Source organism: Juglans regia, chromosome 6 (assembly GCF_001411555.2).
Source record: "Juglans regia cultivar Chandler chromosome 6, Walnut 2.0, whole genome shotgun sequence".
In the NCBI taxonomy this organism is placed as follows: Eukaryota; Viridiplantae; Streptophyta; class Magnoliopsida; order Fagales; family Juglandaceae; genus Juglans; species Juglans regia.
In genome coordinates this window covers 28,285,580-28,310,885 of record NC_049906.1, presented here as the reverse complement: position 1 = coordinate 28,310,885, position 25,306 = coordinate 28,285,580, and the positions used below count along the sequence as shown (strand labels likewise).

At 35.0% G+C, this 25,306-nt stretch overlaps 1 protein-coding gene and 1 pseudogene across 1 annotated transcript; one reads left to right on the top strand and one right to left on the bottom strand.

Annotated features, from left to right (window-relative positions):
• Nucleotides 1–5,124: 5,124 nt before the first annotated feature.
• LOC109008810 lies at nucleotides 5,125–7,666 on the top strand (annotated as a pseudogene).
• Nucleotides 7,667–19,710: 12,044 nt separating this feature from the next.
• On the bottom strand, nucleotides 19,711–24,691 carry LOC109008894 (cyclin-A1-4-like). Its single transcript, XM_018989165.1, has 11 exons — nucleotides 24,427–24,691; nucleotides 22,955–23,375; nucleotides 22,599–22,735; nucleotides 22,360–22,452; nucleotides 21,971–22,104; nucleotides 21,775–21,850; nucleotides 21,594–21,670; nucleotides 21,475–21,508; nucleotides 20,995–21,144; nucleotides 20,746–20,880; nucleotides 19,711–20,059 (listed from the first exon to the last, which is right to left on the bottom strand). Exons 1-11 carry the CDS (start codon nucleotides 24,610–24,612, stop codon nucleotides 19,988–19,990), a joined length of 1,515 nt encoding a protein of 504 aa, XP_018844710.1. The 5' UTR covers nucleotides 24,613–24,691; the 3' UTR covers nucleotides 19,711–19,987.
• Between the last annotated feature and the right edge of the window lie 615 nt (nucleotides 24,692–25,306).

Sequence of the window (25,306 nt, the reverse complement as noted above, 5' to 3'; positions counted from 1 at the left end):
ATCTATGTTCACATGAACTAATAAGTACTCCTACCTGGGATCCTTACCCTCTAATTTGTTGCTGAAGCCAATTAGCAATTAAGCCAACCCCACCACTAAAGTAAAAAAGTGCCGTTCATGCAGGCCTGTACCCACTCAATATAATAGAACGTACGGAACGTAAAGGAATTCGCATGTTCTTCTTACAGTCCGGAGGAGGACTAGGCGAGATTCAAGCTCCAATAGAGAGCATCATGTGCGGGCACTACAAAACAAGGAAAAACAAAAGGCAAAAATTAGAATATTGAGAAAGGGTTTTTCTGAAATTGAATAACTTATGCAGATCGAATGGGTGTAACAGCTGCTACATTGCTAGCTGGTCTCGAGGGTGTTAATTGTGAGGAGTCGTGACCCGAACCACCTAATCCATGGTGTGCTACATCTTTCACTTGTTTTGGTCGACTGAACAATTCTCACACGCGTGCACACATAAACACTCCCAAATTTTGAATGATGGAGACAGTAAAACCCATCAAAATAATTTGATTCCTTTTTTTATATATATTTTTAAGGCAAGTGGGAGTATGTATTAATAAAAATAAAGAGATCAGGAGCTCAGCAACCATCTCATATATATATATATAGGTTCGAAACTCCGAATCTAAGCAGAAAAACATTAAAAAAAAAAACCAGAAAATCAAAGCAAAATTTTGGTCGAATTCAATGGCTCCAAGGCCAACATGATATGGTTTAAAAAGTCATCAAAGTGATCATCTTTGAAATATCTCGAGGTTGGACTAGTTTTGAGAAAATAAGCAAAATCATGATGTGTTGTTGTGGACCACATGATGCATCGAGATTGAAACCATTGATCATGTGAAGATCAAATAGAAAATTGAAAAGGGAGGAAAGAAACCAATTAGCTAGCTAGCTAGTATCGTAATAATCGATGAATGTGTAAGCTTTGATTTGTGTCTCAACTATCATGCCCAATTTGGGCCGTACGTAACATCTTATTCTACTTTCATTATATAGCTGCAAGGTGCATGCATGTGAATATTTACATGAGCATGCCCTTTCTAATTTATTTAATTTCTCTAATATTTGATTCCAGGGAATATTGTCTGTGAGAGATGTATATATACACATATACTTCATGTGGAGATGGAAACATTTGATCAGGTTGTAGATCATATTGATAACAATGTCGTGTATCCGAGGTTTGCATACTTCTCTGGTTTTTTTTTCCTTCGCTAATAGACTTCATTGATGAAAGGGAACTGTATGATACAAACTTAAAGGCCCCGATGAACATAATATATAGGTAGATATATATTAAGAGTAATTCTACATACAACCGTGAAGTACGTAAACATCGCGTAATCACTTTAAAAAATGGTGAATTGTATTATTAAAAAATTAATTTTTTCATGTAGATCTCATATTTTATTCACATTTTACAAAATAATTACGTAGCGCTTGCACATTAATTCACGTTTGTAAATATTTTTTCTCATATATTAATATTGGCACCTTTCCTCCCGCTATGGAAATCTAATTATAAGCACTGGCCGGGAATGTTTTCATACACGTATAATATTGTTGGAATTTACCCATTACGCAATGGAGATTAATGTATTTTTACTACTCTCTAAATCATGAGAAGAAATCTCGGGTCTCTTACTAGATTGCACTCTATCGGGATCTGAGCAAGTGAGCATGCATGACGAACAATATATTGGTTAACCAACTAAGCATTTTTATTAGAAAAACTCCTCGTGAATGGCGGCAAGCATATGCATTGGATTCTTAAAATGGGTCCTATCCAGAGTGATCTCAACCGACATAGAAACTTCGCCAATAAGCCATTAACCCACTTTGGTCATGGTCATTTCAAATATTAATAATCCCGTGGCATTTCATTAGGTCCTAATTTGGTTTCTCCATTTTACACCAATTTGAGAGTACATGATGAGTAATTTTATCATGTCATGAAATGCCACATATATACATGATTATTAAATTGAAAAATGTTACTTGTCGTCGGTCTCCTTAAACATTGTTTTCTCATAATATCGTCACGTATTATCAAATTATAATTAAAGGATGGTCATGATAAATAGTTTTCTAGTAATAATATGCTAACTAGATTAAGATTTTTACCTAATCACTAATTTTTTTTAAGGATAAGATGGGGAATATCGTATGTATTTATATTCACAACTACATACTCCTTCCCCTAGTTACCCCTCTAATTTGTCGCTTGAGCCAAACGATACCACTAAATTACAGAAACAAAAAAAGAAAAAAAAAAAGAAAAAGAAAGTAGATGCTTTGAAAAAACCTTTCACACGACCTTTTCTCTGTACCAAGGTATATTTATAGGAAAATACTATTCCCACATAAATTTTTATCGGAAATTTTTACCGCATTTTATTTTATTTTTTAATTTTTGTTTACTTAATGATTAATAAATTATTTTTAAATGAATTTATGATTTTTTTATATTTTCTAAAAATACTTGAAGTGTTTAAAAAATGATTGAAAAAAAAACAAATTAGCTTTCGGCGAGGATTCCCCCTGTGTGTCAGTAGCAGGTTCCATATTTAATTATATGGGTCTGGCTCCAAATCGACGTCGTGTGGTATTATTTTCAGACGTCAATCAATGCGTTATCGAAGGAACCCTTTTTCTACTGGCTCCACCGCGCACTTACTTCTGACTATATATTCCTCGCTTCACTTCAAACTCTACCACCACTTCTGATCATCTTCCTTTCTCAACTGGTTCTTCTATACAGGTAGGAGTTTTCGGGCCATTAAAATAAATGAAAGAGATCATTTTTTGGGACTTTTTCTTGAATTTTCTTTTCTTTTCTTTTCGTTTTAAAATGTTTTCGGTTTTAATTTGTGTGTTTCTTTAGTTAGAAAAGGAAATGGAGTTTTTATCATAAAACCTGGTTCTTGTATACAGATAGGAGTTTTTGGGCTGTGAAAATGAAAGAGATTATTGTGATTTTTGTTCTTGGAGCTGTTTATTTTTCTATTGGTTTAAAAATGTTTTGGGTTTTAATCTGTGTTTATTTTTATCAATTCGGTCGATCCGGACGCGAGTTTGGGTAGATAATTGAGGGTGGTTTTAAAAATAATAAATAATAAAAAAGTATTTTTAGAATATTACCTAAATATTCAAACTAGGCTTAAAACAGTGCCACTTCTTTGTCTTTGGTACCTCAAGATGGGAAATTTTGGATTTTGGTACCTCATATGGGAACATTTTGATTTGGATTTGGTACCTCAAGATGGGAAACCAAGTCTGCGAGTACTAGCAGTCTCAGAAGTGTGTTGTTCTTGATTTTTGTTGAATAATACAATAATTAGATTGTAACGGTGCATTTTATTTTATCTTATTTTATTATTATAATTTTTTAAAATTTTTAAAAATAAAATGTAAAAATATTATACCATATTGGTTTGGTTAATAGGAAATATCCTCTTATTTTTGTCACGGGACCCAAATCAAACCCATTTATATAGAAAAAATTTTCTTATAAGCCATTGTGTCAAATCCCACACTCCACACCATAAGTGTCAACTGATTCTGCATTTTGAGTTTCTCCTCCTCGTTGAGTCAACCGGACAGCTTGATGAGAGAGAACTTGAGGAGAGAGAAAAGTTAGATAGAGAGCTTGAGGAGAGAAAGAGAGATTAGAGAGAGAGAGAGAGGTGGGTTTGAGGAGAGAGAGGGCTTGAGAAGAGAGAAAAGTTAGAGAGAGAGAGGGAGAGAGGTTACAGAAAGAAAGGGCTTGAGGAGAGAGAGAAGAGAGAGAGGGCTTGAGGAGAGAGAAGAGAGAGAGAGTTTGAGGAGAGAGAGCCTGAAGATAGAGAGAGAGATTGAGTAGAGAGAGGAGAGAGAGAACTTGAACAGAAAGAGAGGTCGAAGACAGAGAGAAGGGGGCTTGAGGAGAAAGAGAGGTAGAAGAGAAGGGGTTTGAGAAGAGAGAGATTGATGAGAGAGAACTTTAAGAGAGAGCTTGAGGACAGAGAGGTCGAAGAGAGAGATTGAGGAGAGAGATGTGATTTTTTTTGTTTTTTTATGTTTTTTCTAAGTAAGTAAACTTGATTAAAATAAAAAAATAATATATGTTAAAAGGTGGGAATCGTGAGAATCCTAACAAATACTATTATAAGGGTTGGCTTTCTAACAAATACTACACTACAATAATTATAGTGCAAAAATAGCGATAAAAAAGAAAATAAAATAGATTTTGCGATTAATTTTATAGTCTCTATCCAAACCTTATAAAGAGAGTACCGTCTTAAAAAAGTTCACAAGGCAAGACACCATTAGAAAGTGTGTAAGTGCACTATAATCCGTTGTCTTTAAATTTTTTTGTAGAAATCCTTGGTTTCTTTTACAAAATTACCAATTAAGGAAAGCGATAATCAAGATAGACTAGTAATGGAAGAGTAGATCTGTGAGGGGAAGCAAACCCAGGCCATTGGAGTAGCGCGTGAAGTCCACGCGCCTATCGTATGGAGGTGGTGTCAGCTGGACCTGAAGGATCCGAGGGTGAGGAATCTGCTGGTGCGGCGCGTGTAGCATTTGGAGCCGTTGATGTGCGCCGGCGCGTGAAAACCACGCGCGAAACACAGCCGCGCGTGATGTATACGCGCATACATTTGCGCGTTTCTTCGTTATCCCAGCAGATTGGCGGCAGGGGAACTTGATGGTGGGGCGCGTGTCAACTTTACATAGACGGAGTGCAGCTGAGAGCCAGCAACACTGAACAAAAAGATAGGTTTAATTTGGCTAGAGAGAAGTCAGAGAGAGAGGAAGAGAGAGAGGTGGTATCTCGTCTTTCTGGTTTAGTTAACTTGCCAGCACTATCTAACGATCACGACAACAAATCTCCTTCAGTCGATGAGAGAGATGGGTTGAATTCGGTGACTAGTCTCTGACATTTAAAAAACAGAAAAACAAAAACTTGTGTGTAGTGTGGGAGTGGGAAACAGTTCCTGATGCATGGCGAGAATCATTTATATAACGTAAAGAAACCAGTAACTAAAACATTAAATCTGTGCACGACCTCTCATCTAACTTGGTACCCTATCATCAGCTGGAACGACGAACAAGATGATCGAGATGACCAATTACCTGCAAACGTATCAAGGCGATGATCACGGCCGTCAGAGGAGAACTGGTAATTAATTGATCACGTATAGCATAATATGATCTCTCTCTTCTTCTTCTTCTTTTTTTTTTTTTTTTTTTTCCTGATGTTTTGCCACCATGCATCATATAATATACAGGCAATGTTTGGATGGTGAGTGCTATCATTTTGGCAGCTGTCATTGGGAATGGGGTTCTTCCTTTAGCATGGGCAATGGCCCAACTGGGATGGATAAGTGGTCCTTTGGTCATGCTCTTCTTCTTCGCTGTGACGGTTTCCACCTCTTTTTTTATTTCTGAATGTTATCATCAATCTCACGTGGAACCGACTTTGGGTTTCCAGGGTGCCATCAGAACATTTCTTGGTGAATATATATGTGGAACAAGATCATGATCATGTTTGAGACGTAGTACTTAATTGGCTTGGATTTAAATCTTTTACTTCTATTTTCCGGCCTGCAGGTGAAATACATGTCCTGATGTACAGAATAGTTCATGGTCTGAACCTTTTTGGACTGACAATAGGGAACATAATAGCATCATCCTTGAGCATGATGTAAGCTCATGCTTGAATTTCGATTTTGGATTATCCACACACACACACACACACATATATATACACACACACACACTATATGGTTAAGGTGGGTTAGATCTGTATGAAATATACTAATTAATTAATGACTCATGTTGTATGCTAATTATTGCAGGGCACTCATGAAATTTCATTGCTTCGATGTCAACCATGGCAAAGATGGATGCCACATGAATATAAATTCCTTTATGATTGCTATTGGCTTCTTTCAAGTATTTCTCTCTCAAATTCCTGCCTTTGATCAGCTGTGGCAGCTCTTCTATGTTGAACCTTTCCTGTCCTTCATATATTCAACGTTTCTTATTGCATGCTCTTGGCATCGCCAAAATTTCAGGTCCATTAATATTGCACTTTACCATTTTTCTTTCTAAAATATAAATAACATTTATCTTAAGATATAATTTCCTATATATATATATACTTAGAAAAGTATTAAAAAAAAACTCTTCGCAATGATTTTAAAATAAACTTAATTAGCCACTGATCCAAATGTTACCAAAATCCAAAAAGTACTCATCCTTAATCCCTGATCAATATATTATATATATAAATTATATTATATTATATATATATATAAGCTTGAAACAAATTCTCGATCTAGTCCTAATTAAAAAAGTCTAAATAAAAAATAAGTAGAGATATTAATTTGTTAAAATAAGAAATTTAGCCCGAATCTTGAATAAAATCTTGACCTTCATAACTAAGAAGTAAGTAAAGTAAAAAAAAAATGTTTTCCTTAAATTACCAATCCAAATCCAAACACTGTTTTTTTTTTGGTTGAAGTGAGAAAATCATGACTTGTAATACATGATGATTTGTTACTAATTATTAAGATATACATTTTCGTTAAGCGCGCATCTTAATAAGGTTGATGAATATGCATTTATTTTGTTACCTCGTCAATTATGTTTTAAGCATAACTTTCTGACTTGTTGCTGTCTCAATTAATAGAAACTGGGGAGTTTAGGGGTAGCTTGACTGGAATAAGCATCGGTACACTGTCTCTATTTGGAAAGGGAAAGATATCTAGGATCTTCCAAGCAGTTGGAGATATAGCTTTTGCATATCGTGATTACTCAGCCAACACCATTTGTGAAGTTCAGGTACATGACTATTTCGACCCAGAATTTATACCTTTCTTTTTTTCTTGTATTTGGCAAATGAGTTAATATTTTATATATATATATGTGTGTGTGTGTGTGTGTGTGTGTGTGTGTGTGTGTTGAACTTGAACTAACGATATAATATTATAATATAAAACAGGAAAAAGTTGAATCCCCACCATTGGGGTTGAAGAAAATCATGAAGAAAGCCATTATGATTAGCTCTGCCTTCATGACCTTTATGTACATGCTTTGTTGCTGTGTGAGTTATGCTGCTTTTGGAGATCACAGCACCCCTAGAGACCTCCTCGCTGATTTGGGTTTCGGTTTCAATAACCTATATAATTGGCTGCTTGTCACAGCAAATGTTGCCTTGGTCATCCAGTGTGTTGGTGCATACCAAGTTCATTCTCGTGCACTCTCCAATGTGATTGAGGATGCCGTGACAAAAAGATTTCCTGCCCAGATCACCAGAGAGATCATAATCCCGAGTTTCCGGCCCTACAAACTCAACCTCTTCCGATTGGTTTGGAGAACAATCTTTGCGCTCACAACCACTCTCGTAGCAATGCTTCTGCCGTTCTTCAACGACGTGGTTGGACTTATTGGAGCTTTAGGGTTTTGGCCTCTCACAGTTTACTTCCCTGTGCAGATGTATATAGAGAAAAACAAGATACCAAAGTGGAGCACTAAATGGATTCTCCTTCAAATCATGAGCGTCTTGTGCCTCATCGTCTCCATAGCTGCAGCAGCGGGCTCCATTGCTGGGTTTGTTCTTGATCTGGAGACTTACAAGCCCTTCAAGACAAACGACTAGGCCAAGCTGCAGAAACCCAATGCTAGATATCGCCATTAAGGACTCCTTAAAAAGCAGGTTTTGTCAATATTGGTACTGTTAAATTGACCTAAAATGAAGCCAGAACAGATCGAACTGGTGGTCATGCGGACTTCAAATTTCAATTAATGCTGTTACATGCAATGACATGCATGGCCGCTAGCATTTAGGTCTTGTTTTGGTTAGACGAACAGTATCAGACTCTCAACCCATTTTTAATCATTTCAACTATCTCAACACATTTAATTATTATAAATTTTTTCAAATTTCTATCTAAAATATAATAAATAATTCAATTTTTTTAAAATTTTATAATAAAAATAATATTAAAAAATAATACTCCAACATTATTTTATTTAACTTTTAATTTTCATCCCATCTCATCTGTGTAATCAAACGAAACCTAAGAGAAAACAACACATATACAAACACATGCAGTACACATTTAATTAAATTGGTTCCATCAATAATATTATAAGGATCGAATTTGAGCATCTTGACCAATTCCATTAAATTGTGAAGGCACTGATCTTTATGCAGACATTTTAACATTTGGATATATACGTTCTAAAATATAAAATAGAACAACACATTTAAAATAATTCCTAGATTTTTTACTTAAAAGAATAGATTAATTTCAGTTTGCTGTTAATTGATATATATTACATCTTTAATTAATATTCCTTCAGATTTCTGTTCACTGTTCAGAACCTTAATGAAAACGTAACAGTACAAACGTAATTTTCTAGAGCATTATAAGAAAAAGTTATAAATATAAAATCTAGCCTTTCAAGAGTGCAAAGCAACCAAAGCAAGCAAGTCAAAAGGATCACCCACCCCCTAAGTTCCCAACACAACGTGGAACGATAATGAAGGAATTCGCAGGCTCTTCTTATATTCTCGAGGAGGACTAGGCGAGATTCAAGCTAGCTCCAAATTCACAGATTTTTATAAAAAGATCATGGGCCAGCTAGGTGTAAAAAAGTTGGTTTATATATATATATATATATATATATATATATATATATATATAAAAACCGAAAAATTTATCAAAATAAACGTCAGTACTACTTGAGATCATATTCATTTTCATAAATTCATATAAATTAATATTAATTAGTATATCTGATCAGCATCCAGATAATTGAGAAGTTCTTCTCTGCAAATATACAATATTCGACTACTGCTCATCACGATGATTTCTTTGCAAATTATATGCATTGAAGAAAGTGTATGTAAGACCCAGCATTGCTAGACCCATGCACGCGGTTCACGTTTTCAGAAATCATTTCACGGGTTCACGCCACGCATCGCACGGTTCACGTTTTTCGTTTCCATTTTTGTGCATGTTTTTCTTCCCTTTTATTTAGGTTTGATCTACTTTCTATTTTGATCTATATATATATATGAAGCAACTACAACCCTAGACTAAGTGCCGCTCGGTTCCCTCTTCACAGAAGACCACGGTTTCTCTGCAAAACACCAAACTGAAGCCTCGGTCTGCAACAATAGATGGCCACCTGCAGAGCCACTTCCGTGCAGCAACTCCACCACACCAAGCGAAACCACGCCGGTATCTAGGTCGTTCGGAGTCCATCACCCCAACCGCACGCCACCTCAGTCTCACGGTGCTGCCATCCAACTCACGTAGCCCCGGTTTCAAGCTCCGAAACACTCTGTTTTTGTTGTCAAAAAACAGAGCATTGTCTAAGCCGCGGTGATCACCCTCCATTGTGCACTCCTCCGTGCTGTGCCTCCACAGAAACCACCGGCGAGGTCATTCCTCCACCCAGGTCCGCCTCACGCTGCCTCATCCCACTGTGAGCTCGCACCACTCACAGTGGTGATCCTTGCCTTCCGTTCTCTCCCTCGTTCCCTCACCGTGTCTCTCTCTCTCTCATTTCCTTCTCTTGCTTCGCAGCTAGGAGCCACTCCACGCCGCCGTGTTTATCCCCACCCTCTGTAAGTGCTTCCGCCGCACCGTGTGAAGTGAGTTTTCTGTTTCTCGTGTACTTACATATATATATATATATGCATGAATGTATACGAAAATTTATTTGTTTTCTTCTGGTGTAAATATATATATATATATTTATATTTGTACATATATATATATATACGGATTTTCTGGTGTAAATATATGTAGGTATATATATATATATATACGGATGTATATGTAAAATCATATTAAATTAATAGTAGGAAATAATAACGTTTTGTTTTATTTTATTTTATTTTATTTTCTGTTCTCTTATAGTGCGCCTCCAAAGTAGTGTTGGGGTGTTAGCTTAATTAAGTTAGGTTATGTAATTCGGATTTGAAATCATGAGTATGATACGTGGATTGTAAAGTGTGTTTTATTTAGGCGTAGATGCATGAATTTATTATAGTTATGTTACTTTGTATTGTAAATTATAGAATAAAATAAAATGTTTAGTCGAAGTCGGATATTGATGAGTTTAGAAAGTGATGCTGGTATGTTGAGAATAATGAGAATTTTGAGTTTGAGGAATTAAAAATGGACTATTTTAGAAGCGGTAGGCTTGAATATCAAAATACGAGATTAATTGGAGACTTATGGAAATTTACGTGATTATCTTGTAGGTGACGAATAAATTTTCTTAGTTCGGCATTTCTGAGGAAATATTTCGAAAAGCTAAGAAGTCCAGGTAAGCGGGGTTCCTATGCTGGATTTGCATAAAAAGAAATGAACTGAGGTTGGTTTGTAAAAATGTGCATGTTGTTTTAAAAAGAAAACAAAGTGAAAAACAACCTCAGTATATGTTTTGCATTCCCTCATGAGATGCGTATGAAAGAGAAAAGAAATATTTGACATGAAATGTATAGACATGAGCAATATTTGACATGTTTCTGAAATATACAAAAGAGCGAATATGATATCAATTAAGTTTTTATGCATGTGATATGAAATGATATGGATCTGTTTTTGATCAAATAGAAATGATATGAATATGTTTCGCACGTGTTTTGATATGATATGGATATGATAAAACTTTGGCATACTTATCTGTTCTGAATATGGTTCTGATATGATGATACTGTTCACGTGATATGGTTGGTACCACCATGATATGATATGAGTGCACCCACTTTGGAAACAAAGTGGTCTTTTTACGTGTTCTTTCCTGTGTGCACACTCGGGGCTCCGAGATTGAAAAAGGGGAAGTTCACTACATGATACTGCCTGGTTTGGCCACCGGGGATAGCACAACCCTACCACGGGGGTTAAACATGGTATATGATATGACATGATAAGATTGAGATGTTCAGTTATGTTATGCCAAAGCGTTTTTGAATATGAAATAGATCCTCAAATATGAATTGTTGACTTGAGTATGAAATGTTTGAAAGGTCGCTCTGATTTTCTGATAACACGTTTTCTGAGATCTGCATATAAAAATAAAATGTTTTGTTTCTGCATATTGAACTTTCTGAAAAGGCTCATGTTTACATGCTAGTATATGTTCTCTGCTTACTGAGTTGTTGATAACTCACCCCCCTTATCTTCATATATTTTCAGATGATATTGATTTCCCAGCTGGGGGTCGGGAATAGAATTGAAGCTGGCTAGATATGGATGGAAGGATTGGGTACTCTAGAGTACCATTGTTAGTAGATGGATTTAACTTGAGCATTTGAAGTACTTTACGTTGTTTGGACCTATTGATACCTAAAGGTGTATTGTTATATTTTTGAGGTTATTGGGAGATTGTGGACCCCTTTTGGTTTATGTTTTGTAATGATAACTTATGGAGTTTTGTTATGGCTATTTGGAAAAATATGAATTGTGTGCTAAACATGAAGTCCTTGGAGTTTTAAGTGCTGGGAGAGACAGGTTTGTTAGTGACATGAGTTAACTCTCCGGACCCTCGGGTACGGGGCGTTACAGTGTAGACCAAAATATGAATATGATCATTAATAGTTGCAAGGTATGAGTACTACACAACCTTGCATTCAGCTCCAGCCACGGCAGCAAAATCTTTGATCTTTGTTCTAACAAAGTTGATGCCATGCACGGTCATCACTTGCATTCAGCTCCAGCACTAACCTTAGATTTGTAGAGCTCAGGCCTGAAATACAACGTGCATGGTTCTATTACAAAGGGAAGACAGGGAAATTGAGTCTATCAACTTCACCATCTAGCTAGATGATGGTCTATTGTTGTCATGAGGATGATGCCAACTAAATTATCCGAAGTTCAGGTAAAAGACAGGTTTTACATATGCTAATTGCTATGTGTAGTCCTAAGTGCTTTTTCTAAAGTACCGTGGTGTCAATAATCTGAATAGGCATATCAAGGTAGGGTAAAGAGAAAAAATCAACCCGCAATTAGAAAGTTCTATATTTGATGATGTCCTTTTCAAAATGACAAGCAACCCATTCCAAGTTGTTTTCTGTCATTGAATTCTTGGACTTATATATGTTCCCCATTTCTTTCCGAACCACAAACCTACTGTTTCTTTTCCTTTAGCTTTACTCAGTAGCTGGCATAGAAAAAAACGATACTATATACTATAAAGGTGTTAGCGTCAAAGCATTAAAAGAAACAGATCCATGATATCCAGGCAATGTCTGGAGCGTGAGTGCTATCATGTTGAACTAACAATATAATATAAATTAAACAGGACAAAGTTGAATCCCCACCATCGGGGTTGAAGAAAATGAAGAAGGCCATTATGATTAGCCCTGCCTTCATGACCTTTTTGTACATGCTTTGTCGCTGTACGAGTTTATATGCTGCTTTTGGAGATCAAGCTGGCACCCCTAGAGACCTCCTCGCTGATTTCGGTTTCTATAACCCATATATATAATTGGTTGCTTGTCACAGCAAATGTTGCCTTGGTCATCCACTGATCATGTGTTGGTGCATGCAGTATACCAAGTTGATTCTCGAGCACTCTCCGCGATGTGATATATTGAGGATGCCGTGACACAAAGATTTCCTACCCTCACCAGAGAGATCGATCATAATCCCAAGTTTCCACCCCTACAAACTCAACCTCTTCCAATTGGCGTTTGGAGAACAATCTTTGCGGTCACAACCACTCTTATATCAACGCTTCTGCCGTTCTCGATCAACGACGACGTGGTTGGACTTATTAGTGTTTTGGCCTCTCACTGTTTACTTGTTGAAGAAAATATGAAATCAAAGTAATTTGATAATTATAAAAATCAAATCAACTTAATATCAAATTAAATTATTGATTTCAATGTACATTACTTTCCTGTGCAGATGTATATAGTGCAAAAGAAGATACTAATTAAAGTGGAGAACTAAATATTGGATTCTCCTTCAAATCATGAGCGTCTTGTGCCTCATAATCACCATAGCTGCAGCAGTGGGCTCCATTGCTGGGTATGTTCTTGATCTTGAGACTTACAAGCCTTAATTTCATGAAAAACGACCAGGCCAAGCTGAAAACCAATGCATGCTAGCTATCGCCATTAATGACAGAATTGAAGGTGTTGAGGACTTCAATCCTTGTTTAATTAGTTCCGTAAAAAGCAGCTAGGCTTGGTCAATATTGGTACTGTAAAATAAGGAGAGAACAAAACTGGTGTTGAGGACTTCAATTAATGCTGCTGTTACGTCCATATATAACATGGCTGTATATAGAGAACATGGCCATATATAGAGAAAACGCACACATACAAATACATATTATATACATGAGCAGTACACAACCACTCTCATATCAACGTAAGCCAGCTTCTGCCGTTCTTAATTTATTATTTCTCATATAAAAGAAACATCAACATTACTTGAGATCATATTCATTTTCATAAAGTCATATAAATCATCAGGATATCAATTTTTTTGAAATAGAAATTATTACTCAATATTAATTTTTTTTTTCCTTTTTGCAATAAATCATGTATAAATAATTTTTATCTTATATATATAATGACTATATGTACAATTTGGGAAGAATCAATACACAGCTTATACATACATAAATACTTGTAATAACCTCATATTACAAAACAATCTAGTTAACAACTACAGTTCTTATCCAAATATCTCATACATTGTTACTCAGCTAAACTAATAGTCTATTATTATTATTACTTTCTTTTCCAAGCAACTATAGATTTCATAATTAGCTCTTATAGCAGGTTTGTTCATCTCATATATAAATATATATATATATATATTATATCATTGCAACTTATTTAAATTTATAAATAAAATATAATAAATAATTCAACTTCTTCGAATTACAAAATAAAAATAATATTAAAAATTAAATTCTAATAATATTTTTTTCTACTTTCATCTCATCTCATATTTATAACCAAACGAGTCCTTAATTTCACCAAGTCCATTCATGCCTTGCAGCGGCTCTTGTTTTGGTTAGGTTTGGATAGTGAGATGAGTTGAGATAAAAGTTAAAAGTTGAATAAAATATGGTTGGAATATTATTTTTTAATATTATTATTATTTTGAGATTTGAAAAAGTTAAATTATTTATTGTATTTTGAGAAATGCTTTGGGTCCCAAATTCGGGACCCAAATTTGTGTCCTGAATGTCATTTTTTTTTTTACTTAGTGATTAAGGAAGTATTTTTTAATGATGTGAATTTTTTATTTTTTTAAAAAAATGTTTATGATGATTAAAAAAATACATAAAAAAAAAAAGAAAAAAAAACACTATTCGGGACCCAAATTTGGGACCCTTTTCGGTAGCTATAGCGGAACTCTTGTATTTTATGTGAAAATTTGTGATAATTATAATGATGAAATTAGATGGATTAAGAGTGTTTCACAATCCAAACCTAACTTAGGAGTAATGTTGTGGTACAGCTAGCTACGCGTACACACAAACATAAATTTCATTTATTGGTTGACTTATTTTTTTAATTAAAATTATTATATTCAGTAATTTACTCATATTGTGTTCAAGAAGTTGTTTATATATTGCCAATTTGTCTAAAAATAAGAGTAAATAATATTTTAATTGTATAAATAAATCATATCTAATTCAATGTGGATGTGTTTTGGGTAGGTTAGTCAAAATAGAAAAAAGTGACTTTTCTTATCGGATGATCTTTATTTTCACTTTCACTTCCATTCTCCTAAGCTCTCTAAACTGAATATCAATTCTATTTCCTTTTCGCTTAGAAAAAGAAAATCCTACGCAATATGCTTCAAACTAATATTTTTTTAATAACGTTACTTCTTTAGAAATCTCTTATGCTTTTTATAAAATCGTGTTAGATCATGTGTTAATTAAAAAAAAAATTGAAAAAAAAGAAATATATAATATTCGAGGTGTTAAGTACAGTGATTCTACTGTGACTCCCTAGCAATCCAAAAATACTTCATAGAATAGAAGACGAATAGTCCTATGCGTACGTATAATTTTATGCATAATATTATACGATTTATCAATATTTTTTTAATTTAAATTTTTAATTTTAAATTTTGAATTATATATATTTTTTTATTTTCAATAGTGAAACATCAAGGTAAGTTAAATTGTAAGTATAAGTAACATTTTTCATTAAGGTTTTTCTTCTTCTTTTTTTTTTTTTTTTTTTTCTCCCAAAACTTATCTACAAAGATATTTAGGGGAGAAGATGCTTAATGTTATGGATCACTTAAAAGAGATTGGGCCTTTCTTATATCTAAAACTTGCAGATCACCTTGATCCCACCGGAGGACCTATGCATCCCAATGGGTTATGGGTCCATGCCCAAGATCACTAGTGGGCTATTGGTGAGGTGGGCTTCCTAGGAAGTATCCCTCTTTGCCTGACGAATGATGAAAATAATGTTTCATTTTCATTTTTAACATAATTACTTGTTTTTCGTCTCATATATTTTTTTAAATATGAAGAAATAGTTATATCAAGTAGATCGGCCTTTAGTATTCAATGTTAAAACAAAACAAATTATTCACCAATAGTATTTATAATGTGGAAAGACCCTTCTAAAGACTATATACCATTTGACAACTCAATTTGATTGAATTAATAAAACTTATTACTTTTTTTTTTTTTTTTTTTTTATAAATTTCAATTTTTTTTAAGAAAATTATATTTGAGTCAATAAAATGTTAACAATGAAAGAAAAATCATAAAATATTATTTTTACCTAATTCGGCGAGGTTAAGCATCATTTGATTTGTCTTTTCATAATTTAAAGATAGGAGGACATAATGTGGGTCGCAAAATGTGATACGCAGTGGCGGACCCACGTTGTACTAGAGGGCTATGTGCAAGGCCTATCCACTCCCTTTGAAAAAAATAGGTAAATTTAAGACTTACATAGAAAAAAAATTATTTATTAATAATAGATCTCACTTTTTTTTTTTAAAGAGAATTTGTAAAGCTTGCATACCTTAAGACTATATTTAACATTATTCTTTATATAAATGTATCACACAGTAGAAAAATTGCCCCCTCTTCAACACAATTGTTGGTTCCGTCACTGGCTATAGGTAGTGTAACCCACAACATTAAGGACAATTTTTTATAATTTTTACTCATACTAATTTACTATTATTCATAAACAATTCATTATTATTAGCAAATTATTTATTACTTTTTTATTATTATTTAAATATTATTTGAGGTTATCTCAACATCTAAACTTGGCTTAAGGGTTTGTTTAGGAAACACATCTCAAAATGTCATAGATAGTGTAATCCACAATGTCCGGAACCCACACATTGTGTATTTCTTTCTTCAAATTGTAGAGACTATTTAATTTAAAAAATTGTAAACAATTATATAATCTATAATTCAACATGGATATTTTTTACAAGAGTTAAGCCCCTTATAAAGTCATTGTTAAATGTATCACTAGCCGAAGATGAAAGAATCCATTACGATTAAAAAAAAAAAAAAAAAAAGTAAAATAAAATACTAGTATTACTACCCGCCCTTAGCGGGAGGGCAACCAACCGTCCTAGCCCCCGTACCTGCCTAGGCGGGGGCCATATATGGCACCCAGCGCCCGACCCCATCTCGCATGGGCGTGACCCCGTCTGGTTGTCTAGTGGGCGTATTGGTCCGTAAGGCGTAAGCCCACTCCTGGGCCTCAATATAGGCCAATTAAGCCCATATACTATTTTAGAGGCCCTTTCGGCTTTTTTTGGGCCCATGATATGTTTTTACAGGCCTTTTTGACTATTTGTCAGTCTATAACCTCCTTCTTAGTCCGAATCTAGCAAAATAAAGACAAATTTTGCAAATTTAAAATATATAAAACTAATGGTTATCTCTAAATATAAATTAATCTAAAACTAGTTTCGACCCTAAATAAACTTAATAAAATTACTAAGTAATAATTCCAAAGTATCACAGATTAGTCTAAAATTATTACAATTTAATTTAAAATGATTACAAATAGTTTGGATAATTTAATAATAATAAATCTACGTCACAAAAAAGAAATAAGAAATAAAAGAAACAAATCAAAGTTCCAACTTAGTCCCTCCAACTCCATTTTTAATGAAGTATGATATTTGCAATGATTGATTATGAAATGAGTTGTAAAAGTATCGTAACTATTTCATTATGAGTAATATATTACATACATGTCTTATGTGTGCAAATTTCGTGCAAATTCTTTATAGAAAGTAGATCCTATCAAGAAAAAAACTTTCTATACACTTTTTTCAATGGTGAGCTAACGTTTTTAGAAAATACCTCTAAAATCTTGTATAATTGAAACTTGTAAAAAAACATTACTCTTATCACACTTAAAAATTATGCTAAGGCCTGGATTTAGAATTCAACTCATATCAACTCTTCTAATTATTACAATTCAACTCATATCAACTCTTCTAATAATTACAATTTTTTCAAATTTCTAAACAGAAAATAATAAATAATTCAATTTTTTCAAATTTTAAAATAAAAATAATATTCTAATAATATTTTATTTAACTTTTAACTTTCATCTCGACTCATTTCAACTCACTCTTTAAGTGTTAGAGTGATCAATACAACTTACCCAAAACCAATCATTGATGAGATTAATTACTTTTTCAACTTTATAACTATTATTTATGGATCAATTTAAATCATCTGAAACCACCTCTACATCAAAACACAACCTAAATGTATACAAATTGATACTTTACAATGTCCACTAAGATTTGACTGCCGGATTGTATCGAATTATTTTTTAACTATTCGTGAGGCTGTAAAATATATGTTTGTTTATTTATTTATTTATTTGTGCATAATGGTAAAAAAGAATTAGAACTTAGGAGGTCCGAGTTGAGTTGACTAAGGGCGTGGCCATGAATTACTGAATAAATATAGATAAAAGTTACTATTGAGAGCATTCATTTTGTACATATGATGTAGCATCATCTAGAAGCAGCCATACAGTAAGTGCAAAATGTGCACTGCTACATTGGCTTCTGTCTAACATCACTCTAAATTACTAATACTAGAATGTAAAGCCTAAAAGTGACTCAAAGCAGCACCAAGGGTAGAACCAGAAGTATTCGAGCGGCAGCTTACCAACAAAAATAAAGGCCACCGTGTGAGAGAAGCAGGTCATGCGACTGCCGTTCCAGGCGGTCAAACCAAGATCGGCGACGGTGGCATCGTGCTGGGTGGTGAAGCTGAGATAGAGAGAGAGTGAGAGAGAGACGAAAAGATGAGCAAGAGAGAGAAGGTTTGAGCAGTTGCTCACTGAGCGGAAACCAGATATATACCAAGCAAAAGGAATCCAGCGACTGGAAAAGATGAACTCACGGCGGCATCCTTTGTGGCACGTTGTAGAGTTCAGAGAGAGAGTTTAATCGAAAAGGGACCAAGAGGAAGCATATCGTCGGGCGACACGAAGGAGTAACGGAAATAACTGGACGACGTGCAAAGTCGTGGGACCGTGTCTCACGGCTGGGCCACGATGCCCTGGTGGCAACTTCCTGGCTCAGCTTCCAACGGAAACAGGTTGAGCACAAAACGTGCTCTGTTTTCATGTTTAAAAACAATGATCTTTGGTTTTCTTTGAGCAGGTGGCTGGACGACGGTGGTTCACGGTGGAGGAAAAATGGGCTGCGGTGGATGCTGTTTGGCGTTGACCAGTGGCTAAGCAGAAGATGTAGGTTGCGGCCGGGGAGATGGTTTTCGTGGTGAGGAAGTTGGTGGTGGAGGAGGCTTGCGGAGGTGATCATTGTGGCAGCTCTTGAACGCAGAAGGGCATGCATGCTTGGGTTGATGCCGTGTGCTCTAGCTCCGGTGGTTGGCTTTCAACTACGGTACTGTGGGTTTTTTTCTAAGGTGCAGTGGCTGCGGGAGCTACGATGGGGTTGGTTTGTTCATGGTGTTGTTTGTTCTGATCTGTGAAAGAACAGATCAGAACAAACAACAAATATTTCGACGTGAAATATTTACGGAGAGAAAAAGGGTGGATTTGGTGGATATATTGCTGTCTGTAGGAAAAACCGAAACAACGCAAATATTTCGGCGTGAAATACGCCGTAAGCGGTAAGGGTCAAGACCACGTGGGTTCGGCGTAAGAAGATACCTACTAAAAAAAAAAGAAAATTATTCACAGAAATACGGCTTAAAAGAAAGGATCAGATGGAATAAAGAAAAGATAAAAATTTTAGAAAAAATATATTCATCATTATTTTTCTCATCATCTTATAATGTGACATTAAATAATAAATTTACAAATAAAATATAATAAATACTCTCCACGTATCTAATAATACATCATAAAATAACAGAATGATGATAAAAATTAAAATGAGGAATAACATTTTTCAAAATTTTATTCTTATGGAAAGGTCTAGAGTTAAGAGTAGTACACATAAGTAAAGCCGGTCGACTTTTGGATATAAAAAACCTTTTAATTTATCTTACTTAATTATTACAATTTTATTAAATTATTTCATAAAATATAATAAATAATTTAATTTTTTAAATTTTAAAACAATAATAATATTAAAAAATAATATTTTAACAATATTTTATTTAATTTTAAATCTCAACTCGTGTCAGCCAACCCACTATTTATTCATCCCTCCCAACAAAATCATTACTTATCATAAAGTCCCTAAGAAAACCACTTCATGTATACACTTGGAGCCTTACTATACATTGAAAACTCAATTCAAGAACACGATACAAGATACGAGTTTATGTTTAGAAAAACAGTACGATGAGAGAATCGCCTGAATATCCAACCATAGACACACCACTACTACTGGAAACAAAAATTCTATACATTGGATCTGAGGTTAAAAAACAAAAAAAAGCAACTCACAGAAGACATGTTCGTCGAATTAATTTGGAACACTGATGTCCATGTCTAGTTGCTTAGTTCTTGGAAATACTCTTGAGGTATTGAAGGAGGACAGTACTTCTTTGCCACGAACTTGTACTGATGCCGAAAGAAACATGTCAGTTCAAATCAGTTCATATGAACATAAATTAAAAAAATAAACCAAAAAAAACAAAGTTTTATCTAAAATCATAGTATATTTTCGTTTTGGAAGCCGCAACACCTCCATACAGCGTAATCTAGAGTCATCACTACAAGTAGTAAGTTGTCAGGACGTGAGCTATATCTACAAACAATTGATGTGATTCTGTCATTGTGGCAAAAATATGCTAAGAATTTGAGATTCAACTGCAGTATCTCCTGCACCACATGCAAACTTGCAAGATTTAATGACCTGAACCTTTAAATTTTCAAGATGATTGGATGAGTCCAGCAGAACTCCTGTTATGCTTTTCAGGAAGTAATTGTTTTGTTTAAAATTATCTGAGCACATTTTAACATTCAGAAACAAACCTCTCTATAATATTTTGCTCACTGAAACTGTGTGCCATTGTTGTTCAACGCAACATTTTCTATCTTCAGTTTGGTGGCAACCATCTTTAATCCTCTTATAGAAACTCAGTAATTAACGAAACCCAGAAATCTATATAAAGATTAAATCTATACTGAAGATAGAACGTATAGAAGTGCTTAAAAGGGGCTGTGCTGAACTGATTTAAAATCTGTGTTGCTGATGTATCTCATATTTTACTCTTCACCCAGAGAGGAAGAAAGGTTTCACACACCTTATGTTGGCTGTATTTCTCCCTGATTGCGGGTAGATTAGGATTACTGCAATTACAGCACAGGCTATGCAGCGCCTTGACACAGTCACTCAAATCAGAAGCTTGGTAAAGCGTGTAATGCTTCAATACAGAATTCTGTAAATGTGATACATACAAAACTAAACTACGTTACATTCCTTTATCAGAAGAGATGGAATAATAAACATCTTGGCCACAAGTAAAATTTGTATAATAATTTTCCACACATACCCAGGGTTTCTTTAACGGGAGAAGTATAAATTTGGCCAAGAAAGTGGCAGAAGCAGCTACTAGCGATGGAGAATAACGAAGCATGCTGTATTCGAGAAGGGATAACTCCATGAGGTAGTTGGCCAAGCACTCCAGCTGCATTGATGGAACCTGGGAAAAGCAGCAGGCACCAACACCACACCATAACAAGAATTTGATCAACACCACAATGAAACAAAACAAATTTTATCACTCAGATTTTAACAAGACTTCATAACAAAAACTGATAGCATTGGCAGCCATTATTTTACAAATTTTTTTCTATTAGTATCTATCTCACACATACTTAAAAAAAAACCAGCTAAGTTTCGACCTACAATTTTAATTGACAGATTGTTAATATGTTACATTAATTAACAGCCAAAATCCACTGATATGACCCAATAAGTCTTGAAGGTATGACATAAAATTAATACACTTGGAAGTTCATGAAGGTGATACCTTGCTGGTGGCTTGAACAACACAAACAAATCGCCTGAACAATTGTCATGAATGACAAAAGTCAAAACCCAAAGCAACATGAATGAAATTCCACTCAATAATAAAAAAGTAGCTATCACCTCAAAAAACATTTAGCTGTTGGGGCTGTCATTTCAAACTTCAATGAATTCAGCACAGCAGATTCCATTTGCAAAACCTGCAGAAATTCCTTCAGTCAATGTCTATGGGGAATGTGATAAAAAGCCAATTCAAAGAAGCATACAATAGTAGAATTTCAGACAACAAAAAAGGGAACCAAACCTCCTCCTTGAAGTATGTATTATCAGTTACGTAACAGAACTCATCCACACTGGGTGCACAGATCTCCTCATACTTGCTGGCAAGAAATTGCACCACATGTTATTAACCATTATTCTCTAATAGATACAAGTTAGGCAGATGCACATGCACAAATACAAGGGTCAAACTAGTAAGCAAATCTACTATAGAATCTTACGCAGCAATCATCATGCATGCAACACCAAGCAATTGCAGCCGTTGCCTATTCACCACATTGCCAGAAAGATAACGATCAATATAGTTAACAGTCAAAAATAGTGTATCAGGTAGGAGACGGTACTCTTCAGCAACCTACAGTTAACACAAGAAGGTAAGATAACAAAAAAGCCAAAATAACTGCACACTAAAAGAAATGCTTGATGATATTGACAACGAGCAACTTTATAATGCCAGGTACAACCCCACTTATCAAGATATTTGGTGCTTGTTAATGAATAAGTGTGTGATCCAGAAAAATGGGATGGAAGGGGGTGGGGGGGTGGGGGGGGGGAACTTCTTGGATTATATTAATCACCTTGGCAATATCATCACCAAAAACTAAATTACCTCCACAAGCCAGTCAATCAGTACAGCACGCATGCTGGCATTGATGTCTTTCTGGATCCTTTCCATGAAGTCTGTGGATGGGCTTTTATTTGCCTAAAAACAGAAGAAATGAATCAATTACAATGTACATAAGTTAGGAAAGAAATGTGAACTTCATTAAATAATAATCAGAAATTTGCAAAAAAAAGAAAGAAAGAGAAACACAGTGAACACAACATATTGTGGAGAAGTATGCAAACCTCGGATACACGCAAGTGCTTATAGATATCACAAGCAATGGTTGCACAGCATTGAGGGTCCATGACATTGTTATCAATATCTACAACTTGATCAAATGTTTCCATCTCCACAAGCATACCTATCTCACAGACATTCCCTGGAATCAATATCAGAGAAAATAAATTAGAAAGGGCATGATGTAAATATTCCAGGCACACACTTTGCAGCTAATAAAAGTAGAACAGGATGTTACAGCCCAAATTGGGCATGATACTTGGGACAGATATCAAATCCCTATTTACAAATTAAACGAGTAAGAGTCTAAACATATATGAAGTTAAATTGAGAGTGAATAAAACAATCTTAGAATTAAAACCTGTTTTTTCTGTATTGTCTGAAATGAAGAGACTGTTGCTTGTCTTCCTCTGTATCAATCTAACTGCTGAAGCATCCTCATTGTCAATATATTCAAATTCTGGACTCTCCAAAGACTCACAAGTAGACATGCTCTCGTCCAAAGAAATGCAGCCACTAGCTGAGCTACTTGGAGAAATATCCATGCCTCTGGGAGCACGAATTATCCTATTCAGAGCACAAAGACCGGCTTCCACGCCGCATGGAGCAGAATCGGCAGCAACACTAGCCACCGATTGATCACTTCCGGGGAAACATTTATCCTCTGACAGAACAAAGACACTTGATTTCAAGCCCAAGGATGAAGGCAAAGTTTTCTCAAGGAAGCCTGTATTGTCCGAGCAAGCAGAAACTTTCTTCTTGGTCTTGGCAACACATGGCACCTTTAAATACTAAACTCAGTTAATCTTTCTCTGAAATTTTAAAACAAGTACACCACGATGTGGCAGTAAGCTCAAAGCTAAAACTTCTGTCCCATGTAATTGTGAGACGAAGGTTGTGTTTGGATGTTGAAGTGAGTTGAGTTGAGATGATAAAATATTGTTAGAATATTATTTTTTAATATTATTATTATTTTGAGATTTGAAAAAGTTGAATTGTTTATTATATTTTGTATTAAGATTTGAAAAAGTTGTAATAATGAGTTGAGATGAGTTTGATAACCAAACTCACCCGAAAGATCATATGCTTATGATAACAATGGTGCAACGGAATTTCTCAACTACAAACACATTTTTCCAAAAAAAAAAATCTGAAGGACTATCCGTCTTGTACAACATAATTTCAGAACCTTCATTGATATCTTGAAGCAGTCGACTACAGTGCACCATTACCCACTATGGCTTTTAGATCAGTTCTACAAAACCTTCATGGTTCTGTTTCATAAACCGCCTTTGGCGGTCATTTCCTCAATCTACTTGTGGAAATATGGGCTCAGATCAATGATTTGGCTCCATTGCCCCTTGTTTATTTTTTATTATATGCTCTTAATTGGTTACAACAGGGTGTTTTGTTGGCCACCTTCTCCATTTATATTCTTCTTTTAATTTACCGAAAGCTTATTCATGAAAATACATTAAGCATGTTCTTAATCTCTTTATTTATTTTTCGAACATCTTCCTTGTTGTCCTGTATGAAAGGAATTAAACCAATGCGGGTTTGAAGAACAGCTCTTTGGTCTGAAATTGGATGAAGGCAACACCATACTATTTTAGAGATAGGGAAAATAAAAATCAACGACAATACTGAACTTACACAGCATCAAAGAAGCCCAACGGAGCAGCGTAGCACATTTACCAAAAAAAGACTAGAAATTATAAAAGTCCATGGTATGATACATATTATAAACTCTTAATCAATCATCCAATTATCCCTTTCAAGAATAAGAGGCACAGGGAAAGAGAAAGAATCGAATTCAGAGAAGTTTGAGCGCACCAGAGGCCTGGACTGAGGGAGCAAGGTGCGTGAATTACTCTTAGAGCCATTTCTTTGGTTGGTGACGTCAGCCAGAGCGGGTCGCTTCTTGGCCGCCGCGGTTAACTTCCCGGTTGAATTGTCGGAAACCGAGGGCATCTTGGCCGAAGACGAAGATGGTGGGGGATCGTGGTTGTGGGTCGACATTTAGGTCGAAACCCTACCCTGTAGTGGAGATTTCGGTGCGAATTCTGGCTTCAGCGATTACAGAGTGTGTCACTGTGTGTGTTTGTTTGTTTTCTTTTTCTTTTTCTTTTTCTTTTTGGGTTCGTATTTTTATTGATGAAGAGCAATGGAGCGCGAAAACGTGTGGGTTTGAAAGATAAGAGATCCTGACCGTCTTTGTTTGAGTAGGATATTGGATCTGGACCGTCTGTGTTAGGTGCGGAAGTATCTGTCTTGTTTTCTGAAGCGGAGTTGGAAACTCCACTAAGCTCCAAATCGTCATCAAGATACGTCCCGTGGGCCCAAATTTGTGCCACCCAATTAGATTTGACAAAAGAGGGAAGCTATATCAATGTTTTGAATACCGTACTGAACGTCGTACCGGTTAAGGTATTGGAATAAAATATTTCGATATCGATACCGTTTCAAAATAACGTTTCGAGATAACGTTTCGGGATATTCGATATATAAATAAATTATATATATAAATATATATATAAATTATATTCTAAAATAATAGTCTATATATAAATACATATATATATATAAATTATAAATAGTCTAGTCTGAATTAGGGGTTAAAAAATAAGTTTGTAGTTTGAAAAAAAAAAACAAAAAAACACACAAGTCGAAATATAGGCCGGTACAGGTCGAAATTTAGTCCGGTATGGCCGGT

Excerpts from the sequence above, each read along its gene's own strand:
- LOC109008894 (XM_018989165.1), bottom strand. The coding sequence starts at position 24,612 with ATGTCGACCCACAACCACGATCCCCCACCATCTTCGTCTTCGGCCAAG. Across the intron at positions 22,453-22,598 it reads AGCACTTGCGTGTATCCGAG|GCAAATAAAAGCCCATCCAC; the intron begins GTTTGCATACTT and ends TTCTGTTTTTAG. Across the intron at positions 21,851-21,970 it reads GCATGCATGATGATTGCTGC|CAAGTATGAGGAGATCTGTG; the intron begins GTAAGATTCTAT and ends ATTTCTTGCCAG.